Genomic DNA, 18,620 nt, shown 5'->3' with positions numbered 1-18,620 from the left:
AAAGCGTTTAATGAGGGCTTAAATCATGAGGGAAAAAAAAGGAAGCTGCTGAGCAAAGGGCAGAAATAACTAAGAAACCTAAAGACACTGCATGTTCATGCCGGCCCGGCTTAAAGCATACTTTGCATCATCATCTCTTTTGACTCTAATGTGGGTCATTATTTACTAAATGAACATCACGTTGAGTTCAGTAAGACTTAAAACTACTGAATGAGACCATAGACTGATGAGGGTAGTGTTTACTGAGGTCATAAACCAAGTGAGACAGAAGTTCATTTTTCCTATAGACCTCCATATATTTAGACTTCTTTTCACTGCCACCTGCTGGGCATTAGAAAGAATGCAGGCTTGGGACCAATTCGCTATTAATACTCTAATGGTTGTCGACTAATAATAATACTTAATTGGAGACTTCAACTCTGAATTTATTGTGCAGTTTTGGTTTCTCTTTATCTATTTAATTACATGCATTTTGTCTAGAATTGTATTAATATCATATAAATTCACTTATCCAGTTCAGGGTCGCAGGAGGAGTGGGAGCCTGTTACTGAATGATATAGTTTTTTTTCTCATCTGGATGAACTTTTGACTTTTTGTTTTTTAATTCCCTCCTCAGCCAAAGACTTCATCAGCTGCCTAATGGAGAAGGATCCAGAGAAGAGATTTACTTGCGATCAGGCCCTTCAGCACCCCTGGTGAGAAACTGACCGTCGCCACACTGCGTCCCATCCAGACAATCACAGGGAACCACACATCTCGGTGCGATTACACAGCAGTGTTACGCAGATTGCCGGGCTTACGCATTTATCACGGAGTGCTCGTCCTCCCACTGTCATCTGTCACCATGGCTTCGAGCCGCGAGTCCACCTCTGCTCTGCATCGCCGGCCCTCGGAGAGAAATCTGCTGAATAAATGGCTGCCAATTAGTGGCTGGTGTCGTGAAGGATCCTCGAAGAATGTGGACTCTGATGAACAATTGGGATGTCTTCCCAGGCCTGCATCAGAGCTTAACGAGAAAAATGGCGTGGGCTGCTGTCTCCAGCTGAGGTGGCCAATAAGTCCTTTAGCCAGCGATGCATATTTTCGAGGTTTCGGGCAGGTGGTCCCTCTGATATAAATATGTGGCTTGTGACACCGGTAACAGGTGTCGTAACTGAGAGAAATGACTTTCATTGACGATATTTCATGCCGAGATATTGTGATGAATGAGGCAGAACATGATACGGTGTGCGAGCACCTGCTGAAACATCGCCCCATCAATCAAAGACGTTTTCGCTGAATGGGGAAAAAAATCACGGCAGCAAATTGGAAAACAGCATGAGGATTTTACACATACAAATATAAGTCCTCTGGGTAATGCTGTTTTGGTTTGTGTGTATTGTCTTTTATATTTGATCTGTTTTTTTGTTTTGTTTTCAGGATTGCTGGAGACACTGCTCTGTGTAAGAACATACACGAGTCAGTGAGTCGACAGATGAGGAAAAACTTTGCCAAAAGCAAATGGAGGGTGAGACTTCGTTTTTCTCAGTTGTTCAATATCACAAAAGAAAAAAACACTATATTCTAATATTTTCTCTGTCTTGGTTACTCTTGTCTGTTTACAACATCTCTTCACAGCAAGCCTTTAACGCCACCGCTGTGATCCGCCACATGAGACGCCTGCAGCTGGGCACCAGCTTTGGCAGCAGCATCTCCAGCTCCAGCTCCGTGTCCAGCTCTCAGAGCCGAGGTCCAGCCAAGAGCCAGTCTGTGGACTGCGCCCCGCTCTCCCTGAAGGACTGTGAGTGACATTTCACACACGACCACGTCTCAGTTTTAGCGCCACGCTCAGCGCAGCCTTTTCACTCTCCTGCCCACTTCATTAAGCTAAATGACAACTGTTTAACAAGCTCTCGAGCTGTGAGTTTTTTCAAATTAAACAGTCTAAATGGAGTTTAACATGTGAAATGTGGTCCTAATTTAATTTTTTGTTGAATTTAGTTTGATGTCAGCGCTTACAACACTGTGCAAAAGTCTTGAGCCACCACCCCCCTATTTCTTTCTATTTTCCTAACAAGGAGTGATTTTGAAAGTGGTCGTGAGCATTAGCTCTCCAGGCTTTCTGAAAGCCTTTCAGAGTTTTTATTTGGACATTGGCTGCTCTTTACTCAGTCTGAAAGGCACGTTCTTAAGAAACTGAAAAAAAAATCCACCAAAGCTTCGGTTGATCAGCCCAGTGCTCGCTGAAGCATCAGAAATGGTCTCAGTAGAAGAGTGACTGTTAAGAAACCATATCTAAGGGAGGGAAACGGACAGAAAAGGCTGATGTATTCCACATTATACAAGTACTGGACTGAAAATCAGTGGCAACAGGTCAGATTAATCCAAATTTAAAATTTTTGGTTCAAATGGTCATCAGTAATTAGAGGTACAACAGTATGGTTCCTCCAAATTCTTCAACTTCACCTCAAATCACCAGCTAGTTATTTGAAACTTAGACACAACTGGGTGTTCCAACAGGACAATGAGCCTAAACACGCATCAAAACTAGTGTAGTAATGCATAAAGACAGCTAATGTTTACCTTCTAGAATGGCTTTCCTGAATCCTCGACCTCAATCATATTGAAAATTTGTGGACTAAGGAAACCAACCCATTTAAATGATCTAAATTGTGCAAAGAAGAGTGGTTCAGCGTCCAGCCAGCTTGTACCACAAGCTGGCTGATGGCTACCAAAAGTAGAAAATTATAGAGAAATCCAGATTGTCTTAAGACTTTTGCATGTTATTATAAAAATGATCCACTTTTACAAAAACACATCTTTGACAAAGGGGAAAAAAATCAATGCGGCTTCTCAAATGTGAGGATTTTATTTTATTTTTTTAAATTAAAAGCTAATAAAAATAACCAGCAGGAACGCTGTCAGTTGAATCACTCTGCTGTAATGCACAACATGAAAGTGTTATCAATGGTTTTACCATTTATGTGATCCAGGATCAAATAAAGGCTCAAGTAGCCATAAAAAGGCAGAAGCTGAATAAAATGATGGGTTCTTATTGGCGTACAGAGAGGCTCACAAACACTGTTTCTCTGAAGCATCTGTAGATCTGTTTTTCAAGGGCTGTTTACGCAAAAATCAGCTGCACTGTGGGTTGTGATTAACATGTATAGATGACTAAATAATCCAGTATTTACAATATTTTAGTATTTATTCGTTTAACTTACAACTACAGGGTTCAATTGTTACAGGAGATCTAGCAAGCAGTTGTGGTCGTGCTCATTATTATTTGTTGGCAACTTTCTTTATCTTAGAGTTAATGGCATGTGATTCATTGCTGAAGGAAATCTTTTTCTCCCACAGGTCACCCTATAGATCCTCTGCCATGTGCTGCTAAAGCGTACCATCAGGACTCAGATGCCCCCTCTCCCACTCGAGAGGAGCCACCAGCGTCGGCCGAGCCACCCAGGCCACGACCCTCCACTGTTACCGTCATCCACACGGGGACTAAATGACGCCAGGTTCCGCGGGAGGTGAGCTGGGAGACCACGGAGCTTTGAGACTTGGGTGGGTAAAGAAGAAAAAAAAAAACCCATCCCAGGCCTCGTGATTCAGTGTCGTTACCCAGTTTGCCCGTCCCGCCACCTCCCATCAGTTTCTGCCAAAACGAAAAACAAGAAACGGGAGGAATTTAAGGAGCGCTGGCTCAGCTCCATTTGGATCAGCACAGCTTCCCCCTCTGCTTCCCTTCACATTGTCATTTAGACCTGGAAGCACAGAGGTGGGGTGAAGGGAGCCTCTCGACCGAAGGTGTTACTGTGTGGAGGCCGTGCTCAGCCTGGATCAGGGCTGCCTGGCAGATAAAAGAGTGTCTGGTCTCGAAGTGCCACACTAAAGGAAACTCTTTATTGAAGCTGCTGTCTTTTCTGTTGTTTTGGGACGGGACCTTCCACTGTATGCCTTGTGTCGATGTCCTGCCTGGAGCTGCTGAGTGGAGTTGTGTTATGCAAGTGAAATATAAGCTTCAAGCTGTGGTTACTAATTGTGACATCATCTGCACTCTGAACTTTCTCGTTTTTTTTCTGGCTCACGGCATCGTAAACTCCTGACGGTAGTGATGTTGTTCCTTTTTAGCTTTTCAGTGAGTGGACGTGAAGCAGGATGGTGTGTTTTCAATCATGGCGGAGATCGCTGAGGGGACTACTGCGTTGCACTAATGTATTGGAATATTTATTTTCTTATAATACGTTATGAATTTTTGTAAGAATACCAGTCGCAGAATCATGTAAATGTGTTATTAAATCAAACTGAAGTTGCCGAATTGTACGATACAGTATCTACTAGTTGTTAGTTTGTAATTGCTGTTTTATTTGATGACTTGATTGACGTGACTGTGAAGTCCTCTTTAACCACACGAGGGCGACCACACGTTGTTGCTCTGTGACCAGTTCTCAGGGATCTGCAGGGACGTGAAGGTGAAGCTGACCAAACTCCAAGTGATCAAGCTCTGCTGTTTCGGTGAACATGGTGAGGTTATTCCTTTAAAATACTGCATATTGTTCTGATGTGCCAGAGATGTTTCCTTTCTTTTAAAGCAGTCTTGCTAAATAGTTTGTTTGTTTTTTTCTCCCTTTAAAAACCTGGAATCATATTTGGATGTAAAGAAAGTGTTGACCAGTGACGTGTGAATTTATGTCTGTAGTTTTTAAAAAAAATGAAAAAAATTACAAATGAATGCGAATGTATTCAGGAGTCGAGACCAATCCAATCAGTGGTGTCCAGTTGAGTAGTTGAAATATCGTGCTCTGCTTCCGCTCGTGAAGTGGCTGGTCTGAAAACGGCTCACTCACTCTGTGTTTAATCACTGTGCTTTCATACCAGCCTGTTGAATTTAGCAGAAAGACTCTTTCTCCTTCTCTCCCTTACCGCTCGCTCTCTGCAGACTTTCACACAGAGCAGTGAAGGCATCTGTCTTTGTATTTTTCTCTGTGGTAACCACTGGATTTTTACCAGCTCAATATGAAAGGAGAAAAGAAAGAAACCCTTCACGACAGCATCTCCAGTTTTGAGGGTTTTGCAATCTTGAATTATCCCCAAAAAAGAGAAGAAAATGTGGTGAATATCAAAATGGACTTTGAGCTTTTACTTACTGTAAATACAAATCTCAACAAGCTTTGGGTTGTGTTTATTTTGGTCTTCCCTATATTTCCCACCACCTCTCCTGGATCGGCAAAAGAAAGCAAATTATAAAGCACTGGAAGTCCCTCAGTATGCATGTATTACATATTATTACTGAAATGTGCTTTGGAGTTGTAGAGATTTGTGCATTAAAAAGAAGCTTGTTTGCATGTGTGGCGGTTGTCATTTTTCTTTAAGTTAGATTTTGTACCCATTGCCTGTACAGTTTATATGGCATACTGCAAATACCCCCCCCCCCCCGCCCCCCCCCCCCAACTGCATTATCTATAATCCAGGAGTCCGGGGCATCCAGAAAAGTTGAACACTTTGAATAAAACACTTCACATTTCTTCACAGTACAGCACATTTATTTTATTTATGTAAAACAGGGGTGTCAAACATAAGGCACAGGGGCCAGAATAGGGCTGTAGGAATGTGGCCCATGGGACAGGTCTGGGAAATGCGAAGTAAAGAATAAACATTTGGGCTTTTAACTGGATTTTATTTATTTCTTACAATTTTAGCCCAATGACAGATTTCTTTAGTTTACTAAAAGAGCATGTCTTTATCATGTAGAAAAACTAAGATGCACTGTTGAGATCACACACCTTTCTTTCCTGTGTTAAGAAATCTTGAGGATTAAATGGTAGTTAAACTTTTTTACAGTGACAGAAAAGGGAGTTTAGTTTGTGCAGCCTACTCAGGGTTAGGGTTAGATGTAGAATGAGTTGGACATCCCTGATCTAGGAGATCTCAGCTGTAAATTGGGGTAAATGAGTTTCCAAAAGCTCTTCATTTCGATTGATGTTAACTTGTTATGCTGGTTTTCATTGTCCACTTTGTCAGACCATTTTTAAACACTTCTCTAACATTTTCTACACCACGTGATTAATCGATTAATAATTAATCTAGTTAAAAATGAAAAATACATTGCATAGTCGTTGCCTTTACTATGTTAGCGGTCACATTTTGTGTGGAAAAGCATCGCTATGTAGCAGTCGCACGTCTCCTCTTATCACTCTTAGGTGGAGTGACGGTTGTACTCGTAGGCAGGATGCATCCCGTCATAGTGGAACTCCCTCCACTGCTCGGTGCTCTCTCTGCTCCTCTCGTTTTGCTCTGAAAGTAGAGGAGGAGAATTTCAGTGAACGAACTCTTCTTTTTCACCTGCGTCCGATGAAAATGCTCCACGTACCGTCATGTTCCTCCTCAGCGTAGCTCTCAAACTCGTTCCGCTTCTCCTCGTGAAACTCTCTCTTCCGCTCATCTGCAGCCAAAATCTGCCTCTGCTCAGCTGCAAGCACAGCAAGTATGAAATGGTCAGGTTTTCAAGGCGTAAGGAGCACGAACGCCAAAATCTTGTTTAAGGTGATGTAAAAGGAAATGATTAATTGGTAGGAAAATTACTGAAGCACTCATTTACTTGAGTCCAGTTTTCAGTGTGACTATCTGGACTGTTTCCTTTGAAATACGAGCTGCATTTAATGCGTGACTTCAAAGTACAAAAATGTCAGAAGGACAAGTATTTATTCTTGAGAAGAGTCAATAATCCCAGTTGATGCATGATGTCGTTTGTCGAGGTTTGAGCTGGTTTTATTTAGGTACTTTAGTCCAGTTGTGTCTCACCAGTCATCTAGTTGGATAAAGAAATGAATCTGCAGGTTAGTGAGACGATTATTGTGATATTAAAGAACAAAAACAAAAGTCGGCCCAAACTGGGTCATAAAAGGATGGAGGCAGTCAACAGCCATACTCATGTAGGCTGTCTTCATGTTGTTTGATGAACATCACAGCAGAAATCAAGACTGAACTTTTTTTTTTTCAATTTTCTTTTGTCCAATTTTGATGAGTATGTGTAAATTGTAGACTCGGTTTGGTCTTGTGCTGCTGTAGCTTGTAACCTGCTTCAAGTTACAGTGTAGTGTGTGTTCAGAGATGTTCTTCTGCATACCTTTGTTGTAACAAGTGGTGATTTGAGTCACTAATGCCTTCCTATCAGCTGGAAAGATGGAGCTGCTAGGAAGTAGAAGAGTAGAGGCATGAAGTTGTACACTGCGTACAAGTGCAGAAAAATACAGCAGCTACAAAAGAGAACCAGTTTAAATTTAATGCTCACATACTTTTACACGCACTCACACAAGCTGTTAAACATCACAAAACTGCTCCCTCAAACAAATCCACAGAACTGAATCACTGCGTCCAGGGACACTTTGAAAACACGGACGAGCTATAGACGCCTAAAGCACTGAAGAGGAGACAGAAGACTTCTGTATTGTATTTCAGGCCCCCAACTGACTTCTAAAAGTCTCACGCTGACTCGCTATTCACACATTACAATGTTCCAAAAAAGAAAGATGAAGAAGAAGAAGAGGAAGAAAGCGTTTGCATTGCACTGCTGAGCTTTGAAAAAAAGCACAAAGAGGAAATTTCATAATAATAATAAGACTTGGAATGTAACTGCTGTGTTTGATTTCTGTAACAAAGACTGTGAAATGCGATCGCCTGCTCTCACACTGGCATCACTTGAGGAATGGGCTGTTTCTTCATCCAGGGGATGAAGATTTGTGGCAGCGATTCAGTTTTACATTTTAACCTACTTGGGCATATAAATCATCATTTTTAACCTTTGTTTAACCAGCAAATCTTTTCAAGCAAGCCAAAATTATATAAGCTATCAGTTTAACGTGAGCAAACCATCACCCAAGACTTTATGTCCACAAAGATCTAGGTACTGTGCTGAAGAGATGTCAACTGAAGGAAAACTGTGGCCTTACTGTACTTTCACGTAATACCACTTAGAACCACAAGATGGGGGAGGGTCTGTGCTGACGGACGTGGGTTACTGACCTGGCAACCTGGCTGCCCCTGGGTGGGTCCGGGATGGGTGTGAGGTTCTGGGGGTGCTCCGTCTCTGGGCGTGGGCCCGGGCCGGGCCTCGGGGGCTTGGGTCCTGGTTGGTGTGTTGCCGGGGTTGTGGGTGGGTGGGTGCATGGGGGCCCGGCCCTGGAGCAGGGTGCCGCCGGTGCGTCGAGCCGCCTGGGGGGCTCTTCAACTGGTGGGGGGGATGGTCACATCTTGCAGGAGCTTTCTTCTCTTCAGGAACTCTCTGCAGGAGGGGGAGATACAGGAGAGGTGGAGGAAGATCTCAGCCTGGGCGTTTACCGTCTTATGTAGTCTGGAAGATGTGTGGATGGTGGGGTGGGTGCAGTTTTCTCTGTGGTGGGGTTGGGCGGACTGTCCAGGGCTCTGTGGAGCCGGAGGGCGCTACTGCACTGGGCCCTGGTCTGATGGGCCTGGGCCCCCCTTCCCTGGCGGGTCGCGGAGGGTGGGAGTGCCTACTGGGGTCAGCGGGGGAGCTGGCCCCAGGGAGGGGTTACCTGCCCCTCCCTTCCTTCCCTCCCCATCTCCAGCTGCCTCCCTCTTCCCGCTCCTCCACAACCACCCACACATGCAGGGCCTTGGAGTGGGGGTATGTCACCAGGGTGCAGAGGAGGCTACCCCCCCCCCCGTCCCCTTCTGGCTGCCTCTGCCTCAATTTTATCCCACAACTTAGACATTCACATTATTCACACTCTCATTACACATACATATAGGATCTTGGGGGTGGGCACAATCACGGAGTCCAAATTACCATCAGGGTGTATACCTCACCCCTGACGTCGTTGCCCACCTCTCAATTTTAAATACACTTAGTCATTGAGGGCTAGCAGGAGGGACCATGCGCTTACCTGCTGCTCCTTGGCAGGTAGCTCCATGCCCTCCTGGGTTTTAATTGCACCTTAGAACACATATGCATCAACACTACAATGAGCGGGTGGAGGGAGGTTTGGAGTCTTCTCCCACCCCCATTCTCTGCGGCCTGCTGGAGCGGGAGGGCTAGTAGGAGGAGTTGGCCGTCCGACTGCGGTCTGGGGTGTGGGGCCTCCCTGCTGCTGCGGAGTCGGGGTGGTCTGCCTCTCCCCACCGCAGGGAAAAGGGTAACACCACCTGGGTCTGGGTGCAATTCCCCCCTCCAGGGGCAAGGGTACCTAGACCCGGTTTGTAGAGTACGCTTGGGGAGTGTGATTGTGTGTACAGCGTCTCTTTATGTCTGTCTCCACGTTGGTTGAGTGTGGAGTGAGTGCATATGAGAGCATGAGGGTGGGAATGGATGTTTGTGTCTGTGTGTGCCTGTATGTCTGTGTCTATATGTCAGGTTGGGTATCAGACGCCACCTCTCTGGGGACACCTCAGGCCCTCCAAGGTTTGGAGGCCTATCTCCACCCACCACCACTTCCCCTGCCGGTGGCGGACTCCCTCAGGTGTCGGTGTGTTGGTGGTTCTTTGTGTCTGGGGGTGGGCGTCCGGGTACACACCGGCTCACTCCTTGGCGGCCGCTTGTCGGGGCCTGGGGCCTGGGGCTCGCTCGGGCCCCTTTGGAGGTGGGGTGCCCCCGGCCTCTCGGCCTGGGGCTCGGTCACTCAGGCACAGCTGGGGGCCGGCGGAGCTCACGGGCGCGTCACTGCAACTCCCCCTGACTTCTGCTCCGCGGCTGCTGGGCGAGCCCTCATCTGGGACTCTCCTCAGCTCTTACTGGAACAGTGGCGCGGCTGCCCCTCTGTTGGTCTTCCATGGTCTCTTGTGTTCTGGGGGCCTCTGGATGTCTGGAGTTTTGATCTCCTCCATACCCGCTTCACACCCTGGAGGACGGGGCTGTGGCCCCCCCACACTCCCTAGCAGATCATTACATGGAGAAACCTTTGGAATGCAAGCATGCTGATCCACACAGGTATGCACACATGGGTATTCACAGACGCGGACTAAAGCTTTCTTGGCTGCTACCTCAAAGCACACTGTGCGCTGTCTATCTTGCGTGCTGCACAATATCGTTTATTATTTAGTAAATATTGATATCTATGACTAGCTAGTTTATTGTGATGGTGCTTTGTTTTCTCTATTATTATGTTACTCTTTGTTGTTTGCTGTCTCCTCTGTTTGTTTTTTTTTTTCTCCATACAGGTGACCCAGGAGTTCTTTTTTTTTTTCTCTCTCTTCCCCCCCCTTCTCACCGTCTCTTCTCCCCTTTGGTTTTCTTTCTTTCTCTCCCCCTCTTTCTCTCATTCATTCCCCCTGTCCTATTTATTAAAAAAAAAAAAAAAAAAAAAAAAAAAAAAAAAAAATGACAAAGGATGAACTGAAGCTCTGCCATCACGTAATGTCGCATACTGCTGTTTCTGATGTCATTTAAGAAAAAAGAAAAAAAAAAAAAAAAAAAAAAAAGAACCACAAGATGGTGCAGGTGTGTCATTGACTGATTCCTCAAACAATAATCTAATACACTAACACTTTCATTCTTTACAGATGCAGCAGAGGAAATTTGTTCGCTGTGTGTGCAGTGCTAAGAAAAAGAACCTATTTTCTGCTCAGTTTCAGTAAAATCCCATGTGACTGAAGCACAATATGTCTTGATGCATGCTCAATCATCCAGGTAAGTAAATCCCCAAAAGTTGATTCTGTTCATCTGGACGTAGCGTTTTACGTGGGAAAAACGTTTTGTCACTCATCCAAGTGATTCAGTCTCAGCTGACTGCAGGTTTCCTCAATCTTATAAACAGTACATTTGCATGAGGCGCATTTGCATGAGGCACAATATGTGGCGTTCACCTCTAAACACTCAGCGTGACGACTGCGTGAAGAGTTTTAGGACAGAGACAAAATTTTGGCACTGCGATAAGAGCTTTGAGCCATCCATGCAAAGTGCCGATTACACACTCCTTCTGATAACATCTCGCCCTCCTAAAAATGAACTCTCCTAGTAGCAGCTATCACAACCACAACAGGCATAAGACAGGATTTTTTTTCAGCGTGCAATTTGCAAGAAATTGTGTGCCACAGACACGTTTGCGTGACACATTTGAATATTCTCCTCCTGAAAGTGATGAGGAGAATATTCTCTCCTCCTCTTACAAATACGTATTCCATAAGGCAGACCACAAAAACACTCCTGTTTTTCACAGGCTGTTCTCGTTTATATGACGCCCATAAAACAACAGCGTTTGAACACACTGTGGCAAAATATGATGCGGGTTTTGTAGTTCATCTTCTGTACATTGTAGTTTTAACACAATGTCATATTGTTAGGAGAGACGAGTGTGAGAGTGTTCCAATTCTCACGGTGTTTCTCTTTTCCTAAGTCCTTAGCAGTTCTCTTACCCACTTTCCCTTGATCTCGATGATGTTTATAGTCAAGTCAAGGAAAAGAGGTTAGGAATAGGAGATAGGAGTTACCTTCAGAAAGCACCCTAGGTGTAGCTAAAACAAATCAGAAAATAAATGAGAATAATAAAAAATATATATATCAGTGTGTAACACTTCCAGCTCTTCAAGAATCACAGACGCTCAGAAGGGTTGGCTTTTCACAGTTTACTGCAGAAGACATAAAACACATTCAACAGGTGTCTTCTGGTGGTACCGGCAATTGTAGCTCCCTCACAGTGCAAGCGCGCGCTGTCTTAACAGACTTACAATTAACTTTTTAATAAAGAAAAGGTGGAAAATAATAATTTCTCCCATTTTACAGTCTGTCATACTGAGCTTGTATACAAAAGAAATCTTATGACTAATAAAATACATTCCACAATCGTATAAAACAAAATAACAGGATAAACATAAATACCACCGACTAAACATTTCCCTCTAGTGGACAAATTAACAATAGCGCATTACATCTTCACTTGCTTGTGCTTTACAGACAAAATGGCTGTTAACAAGCTCACATACCTGCAGAAGACATAAAACACATTCAACAGGTGTCTTCTGGTGGTACCGGCAATTGTAGCTCCTACAATGTAAAGCAACATCACAAAAAGCACAGAAAAACGGTAAATCCAAACACATTTCCTGCTATGCGCAGCAACCACTAGGGGGCTGACAAAGACTAACTGCCAAAGAGCATAAATACGGCAGAAACACTATTTAACAGCAACCCGCCTTTGTTTCAGTTACACAGAAACTTTCTAATATCAATATGAACCTATATACATCGACATATATAACTTATGTAACAACATTCACACCAGAAACCATAAAAATGCCAGAGCCTTTCATTACCGGACTTACCCTCACAGTGCAAGCGCGCGCTGTGAGGAGCGGAAGCCTTAGCAGCTTCTAAACGTTAGGGTGAGATCCGGTTTCTGGGTTTTCAAAATAAAATACAATTTTAAAAAAAATGATAAAATTCACACTTAAAATGATAATTAAGAACAGGTAAGTGCATGTTTTTCATATGTATTATTAACTCTGTTACAAGTGCATATCAGAAGAAAACAAAACAAAACACCCCTTTTGTGGGTAAAATGCTGCCCCCTACTGGTAAATGTTTTAGTGAAATTCTGCCAAGTACTGAATGTTACTTTCAACTGCTCCCTTATTTACAAGGGTTGTCACAGCAGATAGCTCCACATGTTTGCTTTGGTGGAATTTTTACACTGGATGGCCTTCCATCCAGTGTGATTGTGCATGCCCTAAAGAGATATGTGTCTCCTTTTGGGACTAAACAAGGATCTTCCACTTGTTAGACAAATGCGTAACCACAAAAGAACCGCTTGAAATTCTGACAAGTATAATTACCTAATAAGTACCTTTAACCTATTGTGTTTTAATGGAAGGACAAACAGGAGAAATCAAGCACAAGAAAGAGAAAATGCAAAGTCCACACAGAAAAGGTCAAACGCCTGTGTTTGAAGCTAGGACCTGTGAAGTGTGAGGCAAACACTGTGTATGAATTGTATAAGTCGAAGACAATAGATGGATAGTTAGAAGAATTAAAACTTTCACTGACGTCTCCTAATAGTATGCAAAGAGATCCTCCTTGGATCCTTGATCAGCAGGTAGACAATGAAGAAAACACTCCTGTAGGGCAAGTAATGTGGATTTTATACCACGACTGTGTCTGTTGACATATTGTATGTATTTTCCTGCAGACAGTGTAAATGGACTGGTTCTTTTATAGTGCTTTTCTGCCCTGCTTGAGCACTCAAAGCAAGGCTTCAGAGAGGAGGAGGGTTTTCACCCAACGCAGACATATTTCTGTGCAGTCCTGCACAATCACAACTGCATGTTGCTGGACGTGGATGATACTGTGTGTTGGCTGAAAGCTGATTGGTTGATAAGCGAGCTGTAATAAGACGTTATGTCCAAAAATATCTGGGTATTGTGTTAAAGAGGTATCAGCTGAAGTAGAACTATGGCCTGACCTGCATGTAATACCACTTTGAACCACAAGGGGTGACAGCAGAGTTAGCTGTGACGTCTATTGTCAGACCGGTTATACCGCATACTTTGTACGCCGTTTCCATCGACAGCTGTCTGCTCGCTGCAAGTAGACAGACAACAAACAAATGACCACACCCTAACCACAATTTCAGCAAAGACGAACCACTCACACTGGAAAAGTTGAACAGCCTTTCACCTTTCATCAGAATTCCCAGCTTAAGTTGGCATGCACACGTGCGGCTGCTTGGAATTCAAGTTGTAAATTACCAAACTGAAAAAGATTTAGAGATTAATTTACAGAGCAGTATCTGTCACCAGCATGTGAAAGTTTATTCAGCACAGTTAGTACTGAGGTCATCTGACTTTAGTTTTATATTTTATCTCTTTCAGAATGGTAAATGGCCTGTATTTGTATAGTGCTTTTACTAGTCCCTAAGGACCTCAAAGCGCTTTATACATCCAGTCATCCACCCATTCACACACTGGTGATGGCAAGCTACGTTGTAGCCACAGCCACCATGGGGTGCACTGACAGAGGCGAGGCTGCCGGACACTGGCGCCACAGGGCCCTCTGACCACCACCAGTAGGCAATGGGTGAAGTGTCTTGCCCAAGGACACAACAACCGAGACTGACCAACAGTGTTGGTCAAGTTACTTGAAAAAAGTAATCAGTAACTAATTACCAATTACTTCCCTAAAAAAGTAATCCCGTTACTTTACTGATTACTTATTTTCAAAAGTAATTAATTACTTAGTTACTTAGTTACTTTTTAAAAACACGATTTACAACCTGAGTAGGTAATAAAGCGATAGATCTTTCAGCCCAATTCTACTTTTTCTGCATAATCCATCATACAAAATGTATTCAAATTCAAATTTTTTTAAACTTGTTTTATTAGTTTTAACCTTTTAATTTTATGCATCAAGCAAAAATTTAATTATATGCAACATTCTCTGACTGGAAGAAATTTGTTTAATATTTAAACCTATTTTCTGCACATTCCAGCACATAAAATAAAATATTTTTGTGTTTACACTCAGTCTTTCAAATAGATGCAAGTAAAACACAGCAGAAAATAAATAAAGTCAAAGACTCAGCGGTCCTGTTGCTCTATTTTCACCTGTAAAGCAGGACTACGGTAGGCGGAGGTTTACCCTGGTGCAGGTGTGCCGCAGCGGTCAGTGGAAGAATCCACGAGTTTCTCTGTGAGTTTTCCATTACGTCGTTGCGCACTCGGTGCTTGTTTAGGGTTTTTTTCGCTGTAAAAAGAAGTTTTCTTCCCACGCACAACGGACGCTAATGTTTTTGTCACTTTTTATGGAATCAAACTCAAAGTAAGGTCAGTACTTCCACGCTTTAAACGCTGCACGCTCATACTCTCTCCCACAATCGATATGTGATCCATTGTTGATCTGCACACAGCTGTTGTCACTAACGGCGCACTCGCTTACGTCACTGTCATGAAACATTCTCGCAAAAAAAATCACGGTTTTAGTAACGCAGTAATGCAGCGTTCCTACGGGAAAGTAACGGTAATCTAATTACCGTTTTTGCAATAGTAATCCCTTACTTTACTCGTTACCTGAAAAAAGTAATCAGATTACAGTAACGCGTTACTGCCCATCTCTGCTGACCAAGCCGGGGCTCAAACCGGCAACCTTCCGATTAGAAGACGAACTGCCAACTCTTGAGCCACGATCGCCCCATTGAAATTGCACAGCAGAGCTAATCATCCATCATTTTATCCACCCTGCACATTACTGCTGACCTACTCCCACAAAAGCCAAACAGCATCATTTGTTGGACTGCGATGTCCATCTTTGGATATTAAAACTCTGACTAGAAACTATATGTCATCATATCTGCCAGCTGAAACAGCTGCCTCTATCAAATACTTCCCTTCAAAATTTCATCCAACTGCAGGACAGGTAAATGCCTTAATGCAGCACGAGAGGCTCTTCAAAGTGAGCAGCTTGTTTTTCTCACTTGGTACTTGCTTTTTTTCCCCTCTGACCCCTTTCTGCCTGTGTGTTGGCACATTCCACATTCAACTCACAACCACTCACCCACTCACTCATCCATCTCTGTCTTTTCAGTCTGTTCTCTGCTTTGTGCTCATTTTATTCCTCCTGTTTTTTCTGGGGTTTTTTGCACAAAGTGTCTCGCTGTTATCACACGTACGGCACATTATGCAACTGCAGTTCAGAACAGCAGCATTGTTGTGCGCTCTCACCTTCCTGCTGGTAAAACTGTGCATAACAGCCGGCGGTAAAACGCTCAAGAATGCCACACATTGTTCAGTAATGCGAATACGTTGACAGGAGCAAACTGGTGTGTCCCGCCCCGTGTGTCCTGCTGCAGCGCCAGGACAGGAAACTGAGGTCTGGGATGGTCTAAGTTCATGCCAGGTCCACAATAAGGTTAACAGCTGCTGGCTGCCATGACTATAAAATCCTTCAGGCTGCCATAAACATGTTCCCTCACAGCAGAGTCAGGAAACAAAAGGGCTGCATCTCTATGAGTCATCTCATCATTAATACAGACACCAGAAGTGCATTTTTAATAAAACAAGTAATACAATAAAACTATTTCAATACATTCATCACTGGGGTTCAGCAATACTCTTTCCTCCCCACTGCTGTCAGACTCCATAATAAAGACTTTAACTGATCAAGCACACACATCCATACATATGCAATAATACTAAGTGCAATAATCCTTTCTGTCATCGTTGTATTTTTACTCAGTTGTATATAGTATTTGTATTTGTATTCTATTTTTATCTTATTGTATATTTATTTTATTTTATTCTACTGTACATAGTATTTTATTTTATTCTATTCTGTACAGTTGTGTACTGTATTTATTCTTATTGTATTCTAATTTTTGCCTCATAACTTTTGCACTGTCCACTTCCTGCTGTGACAAAACAAATTTCCCACGTGTGGGACTAATAAAGGTTATCTTATCTTATCTTATCTTACTCTGACACTTGTTCCCATCACAGTATCAAACATCTTTATGTTCAGGATGAGGATGACAAATGTGTAAAACGTTATTATCTTTGCCTCGGCACCACTACATTTTTCACTTCTGCACATGATGAATGTTGAGGCTTGTGGATCTCAGAGATATTTTATCTGCCTGACGTATCAGGCTTTCTTTCAGTGCCAAAAAAAAAAAAAAAAAAATCTTCAAGTAACAGTGAAGATTTCCTCCTGCTCTTTTTAGTCTTCTGCATGTTCCTGTACTTCACCCATGCTGTCTTTTTGACAATTAAACCATCTTTTAAACAATCAGATATTCAAAGCTTTACAAAAAGCCCATTTCTAGGCTCATTTTTCTGTTTATAACCAACTACAGTCACACCTGGTGTGATGGCCTCAGCCACACATTGGTAAAAAACCAGTCCACTCACCTCATTGGTTTGGTTTTGCAGTTAAAAATGTATTTCAGTAATGTCATTCATTCATTTCTTCACTTAAACCTAACAGTGATATTATGAAGTCCGCACATAGTAGCGCTGTGTGGTTTCTAAAATGTATTTTGTCAAATTAAATGTATATTATATCATGGTTCTCTTTCTTTTGTTCAACCTGGTTTGGCTGTTTCCTGCCTAAGCAAAAGGCATGACTTTGAAAGTACAACGCCAGCTCAGCAGGACCAACTATGTGCGTGTCAGCAAGGGGGTGTTTTAGGGCTAGTTAGGTTATTTTGTGCTTAGTTAGTGTTTATTTCTGTTTCCCTTATTGTATGTTAACAGTTTGGCCAAACCACTATCCAAGTTACCCTCTTGTGTCTTTGTGTTTAAGTTGTGTATACTTTTTTTGCCTAGTGAATTTTCTGTAAGTCATTTTTTGAGTAGAATCATATTTAGTTTAGCTCTTTTATTGGGGTAAAATAAAATAGAACCCACCTTCAGGTTGTATTTCCTGTGTCCTCTATGCCTTCACTGCTTGGTCCCTCACATCTAGATTTAAACTTCTCTGAGAAGTTCCAACGTGATTTTAAATCATGACATAACACATAAACAGCTCTTCTGAGAGTCTTTAAGGACCTGTTGATGCCGGTAATTTGTCTGTCCACGTCCTCTTAGATCTGATTACAGCATATGACACTGTAGCTTATTTCTGTCACATCTTGAATTGTGTGTGGGTATTAAAGGTACAGCCCTAAAGCACATTTAGCAGAACATTAGCAGAAGTAATTTTTTCTTGTTTTTACAGGTAAAAGCTAGCATTTTCTAGCATTTTATGCCAGAATTGACCACAAACAGACTTCACCGTGCAAACACAGTCTGGCTGACCATGTCAGACTCCAAACGACTGCAAACTGACTCAAAGTGAACTCACCGTCCAGCTCATCCTGGGACTTCACACCACGTCTGCTGCGTCTTCTGAAGAAGTTTGAGGCATTGGCCTGCTTCATGAAGACCCTTTTCAGTGGACCTGCAGTGGAAGCGGGAGGGAGTTTAGTTCACAGTGTAAAGTGATACACAGGGCGATACGCAGGGAAAGAAACGCAGCTGATGCAGCCCCTGACCTTGAGGATCTTTGGTGCTGCCTGTGCTACCGGGCACAGCTGCAGAGCTGGCCTCCGGAGACCCTGTGTCGAAGCACAAAACATGAAAGGTCTAAATTCAAAAGGACTCCAGTTTTTCTCATGCCTGCAACCAACTAATAAGACAATTTTTTTTGGTAAAAAATCTCACTCCTGCATCATACTCACATGAAAGTGCAAAAAGCACAGTGAGGAGAGCCAAGAGGGTTGCATACGTCCAGGACATCTTTTAAACTCTGAAATACTGAGAGATGTGAGTGATGAAGAAGAGCAGGAGGAAGAGAGGGGAGTAAGACGTATGTGAGAGGTGGGATGGGGCGCCTGGGGCGATATCGACTGCTTCTCAGTGCAGCGAGGGAGTGATCGTGCAGATCTGATAAGGGGCTGAAACCAACAAACATGCCAGAGGGCTTCCAAGTCACAAGAAGGTGCCGAGGGTTTCATTTCAGCTCAGCAAACATGCTGCTTCTCTCTTTTTTTTCTATGAATTTTAGTTGAAATTAAAATGACCTGAAATGACACAATCTATGGAACTATTGCATCAGTGACACTTGCAACTGTTTCATTAATAAAGAAGAGAAAACATACTGTAGGTGTAACCAGAAAAATTATAGTCCGGGCTGCTTATGCTCTGGCTTCCTGGATAATATT

General features: G+C 43.0%; 2 protein-coding genes across 4 annotated transcripts in view; one reads left to right on the top strand and one right to left on the bottom strand.

The window, feature by feature from the left end:
* camk1db (calcium/calmodulin-dependent protein kinase 1Db) overlaps positions 1–5,315 on the top strand; it is a 28,681-nt gene extending 23,366 nt beyond the window's left edge. The window contains exons 8-11 of the mRNA XM_085412591.1: positions 617–695; positions 1,420–1,507; positions 1,618–1,780; positions 3,340–5,315. Coding sequence (XP_085268717.1) covers positions 617–695; positions 1,420–1,507; positions 1,618–1,780; positions 3,340–3,491 — 482 coding nt within the window. The 3' untranslated portion in view covers positions 3,492–5,315. The remainder of the gene's footprint in view (positions 1–616; positions 696–1,419; positions 1,508–1,617; positions 1,781–3,339) is intronic.
* A 195-nt stretch (positions 5,316–5,510) lies between these two features.
* On the bottom strand, positions 5,511–18,279 carry ucmab (upper zone of growth plate and cartilage matrix associated b). 3 transcript variants are annotated; one of them, XM_085412593.1, is made up of 5 exons: positions 18,138–18,279; positions 17,952–18,014; positions 17,762–17,857; positions 6,350–6,448; positions 5,511–6,273 (listed from the first exon to the last, which is right to left on the bottom strand). In XM_085412593.1, exons 1-5 carry the CDS (start codon positions 18,193–18,195, stop codon positions 6,176–6,178), a joined length of 414 nt encoding a protein of 137 aa, XP_085268719.1. In that variant the 5' UTR covers positions 18,196–18,279; the 3' UTR covers positions 5,511–6,175. The 3 variants fall into 3 exon arrangements, with proteins under 3 accessions (XP_085268719.1, XP_085268718.1, XP_085268720.1); XM_085412592.1 differs by lacking the exons at positions 17,762–17,857; positions 17,952–18,014; positions 18,138–18,279 and adding exons at positions 8,002–8,260; positions 11,914–12,100; XM_085412594.1 differs by lacking the exons at positions 17,762–17,857; positions 17,952–18,014; positions 18,138–18,279 and adding exons at positions 7,106–7,170; positions 11,914–12,100.
* Positions 18,280–18,620: the final 341 nt, after the last annotated feature.

The sequence above is a fragment of the Rhamphochromis longiceps genome, linkage group LG7 (assembly GCF_057381845.1).
Source record: "Rhamphochromis longiceps isolate RC_006_pf linkage group LG7, R_longiceps_female_GT1.1, whole genome shotgun sequence".
NCBI classification, from domain to species: Eukaryota; Metazoa; Chordata; class Actinopteri; order Cichliformes; family Cichlidae; genus Rhamphochromis; species Rhamphochromis longiceps.
This window is presented reverse-complemented; position numbering and strand designations above follow the sequence as displayed.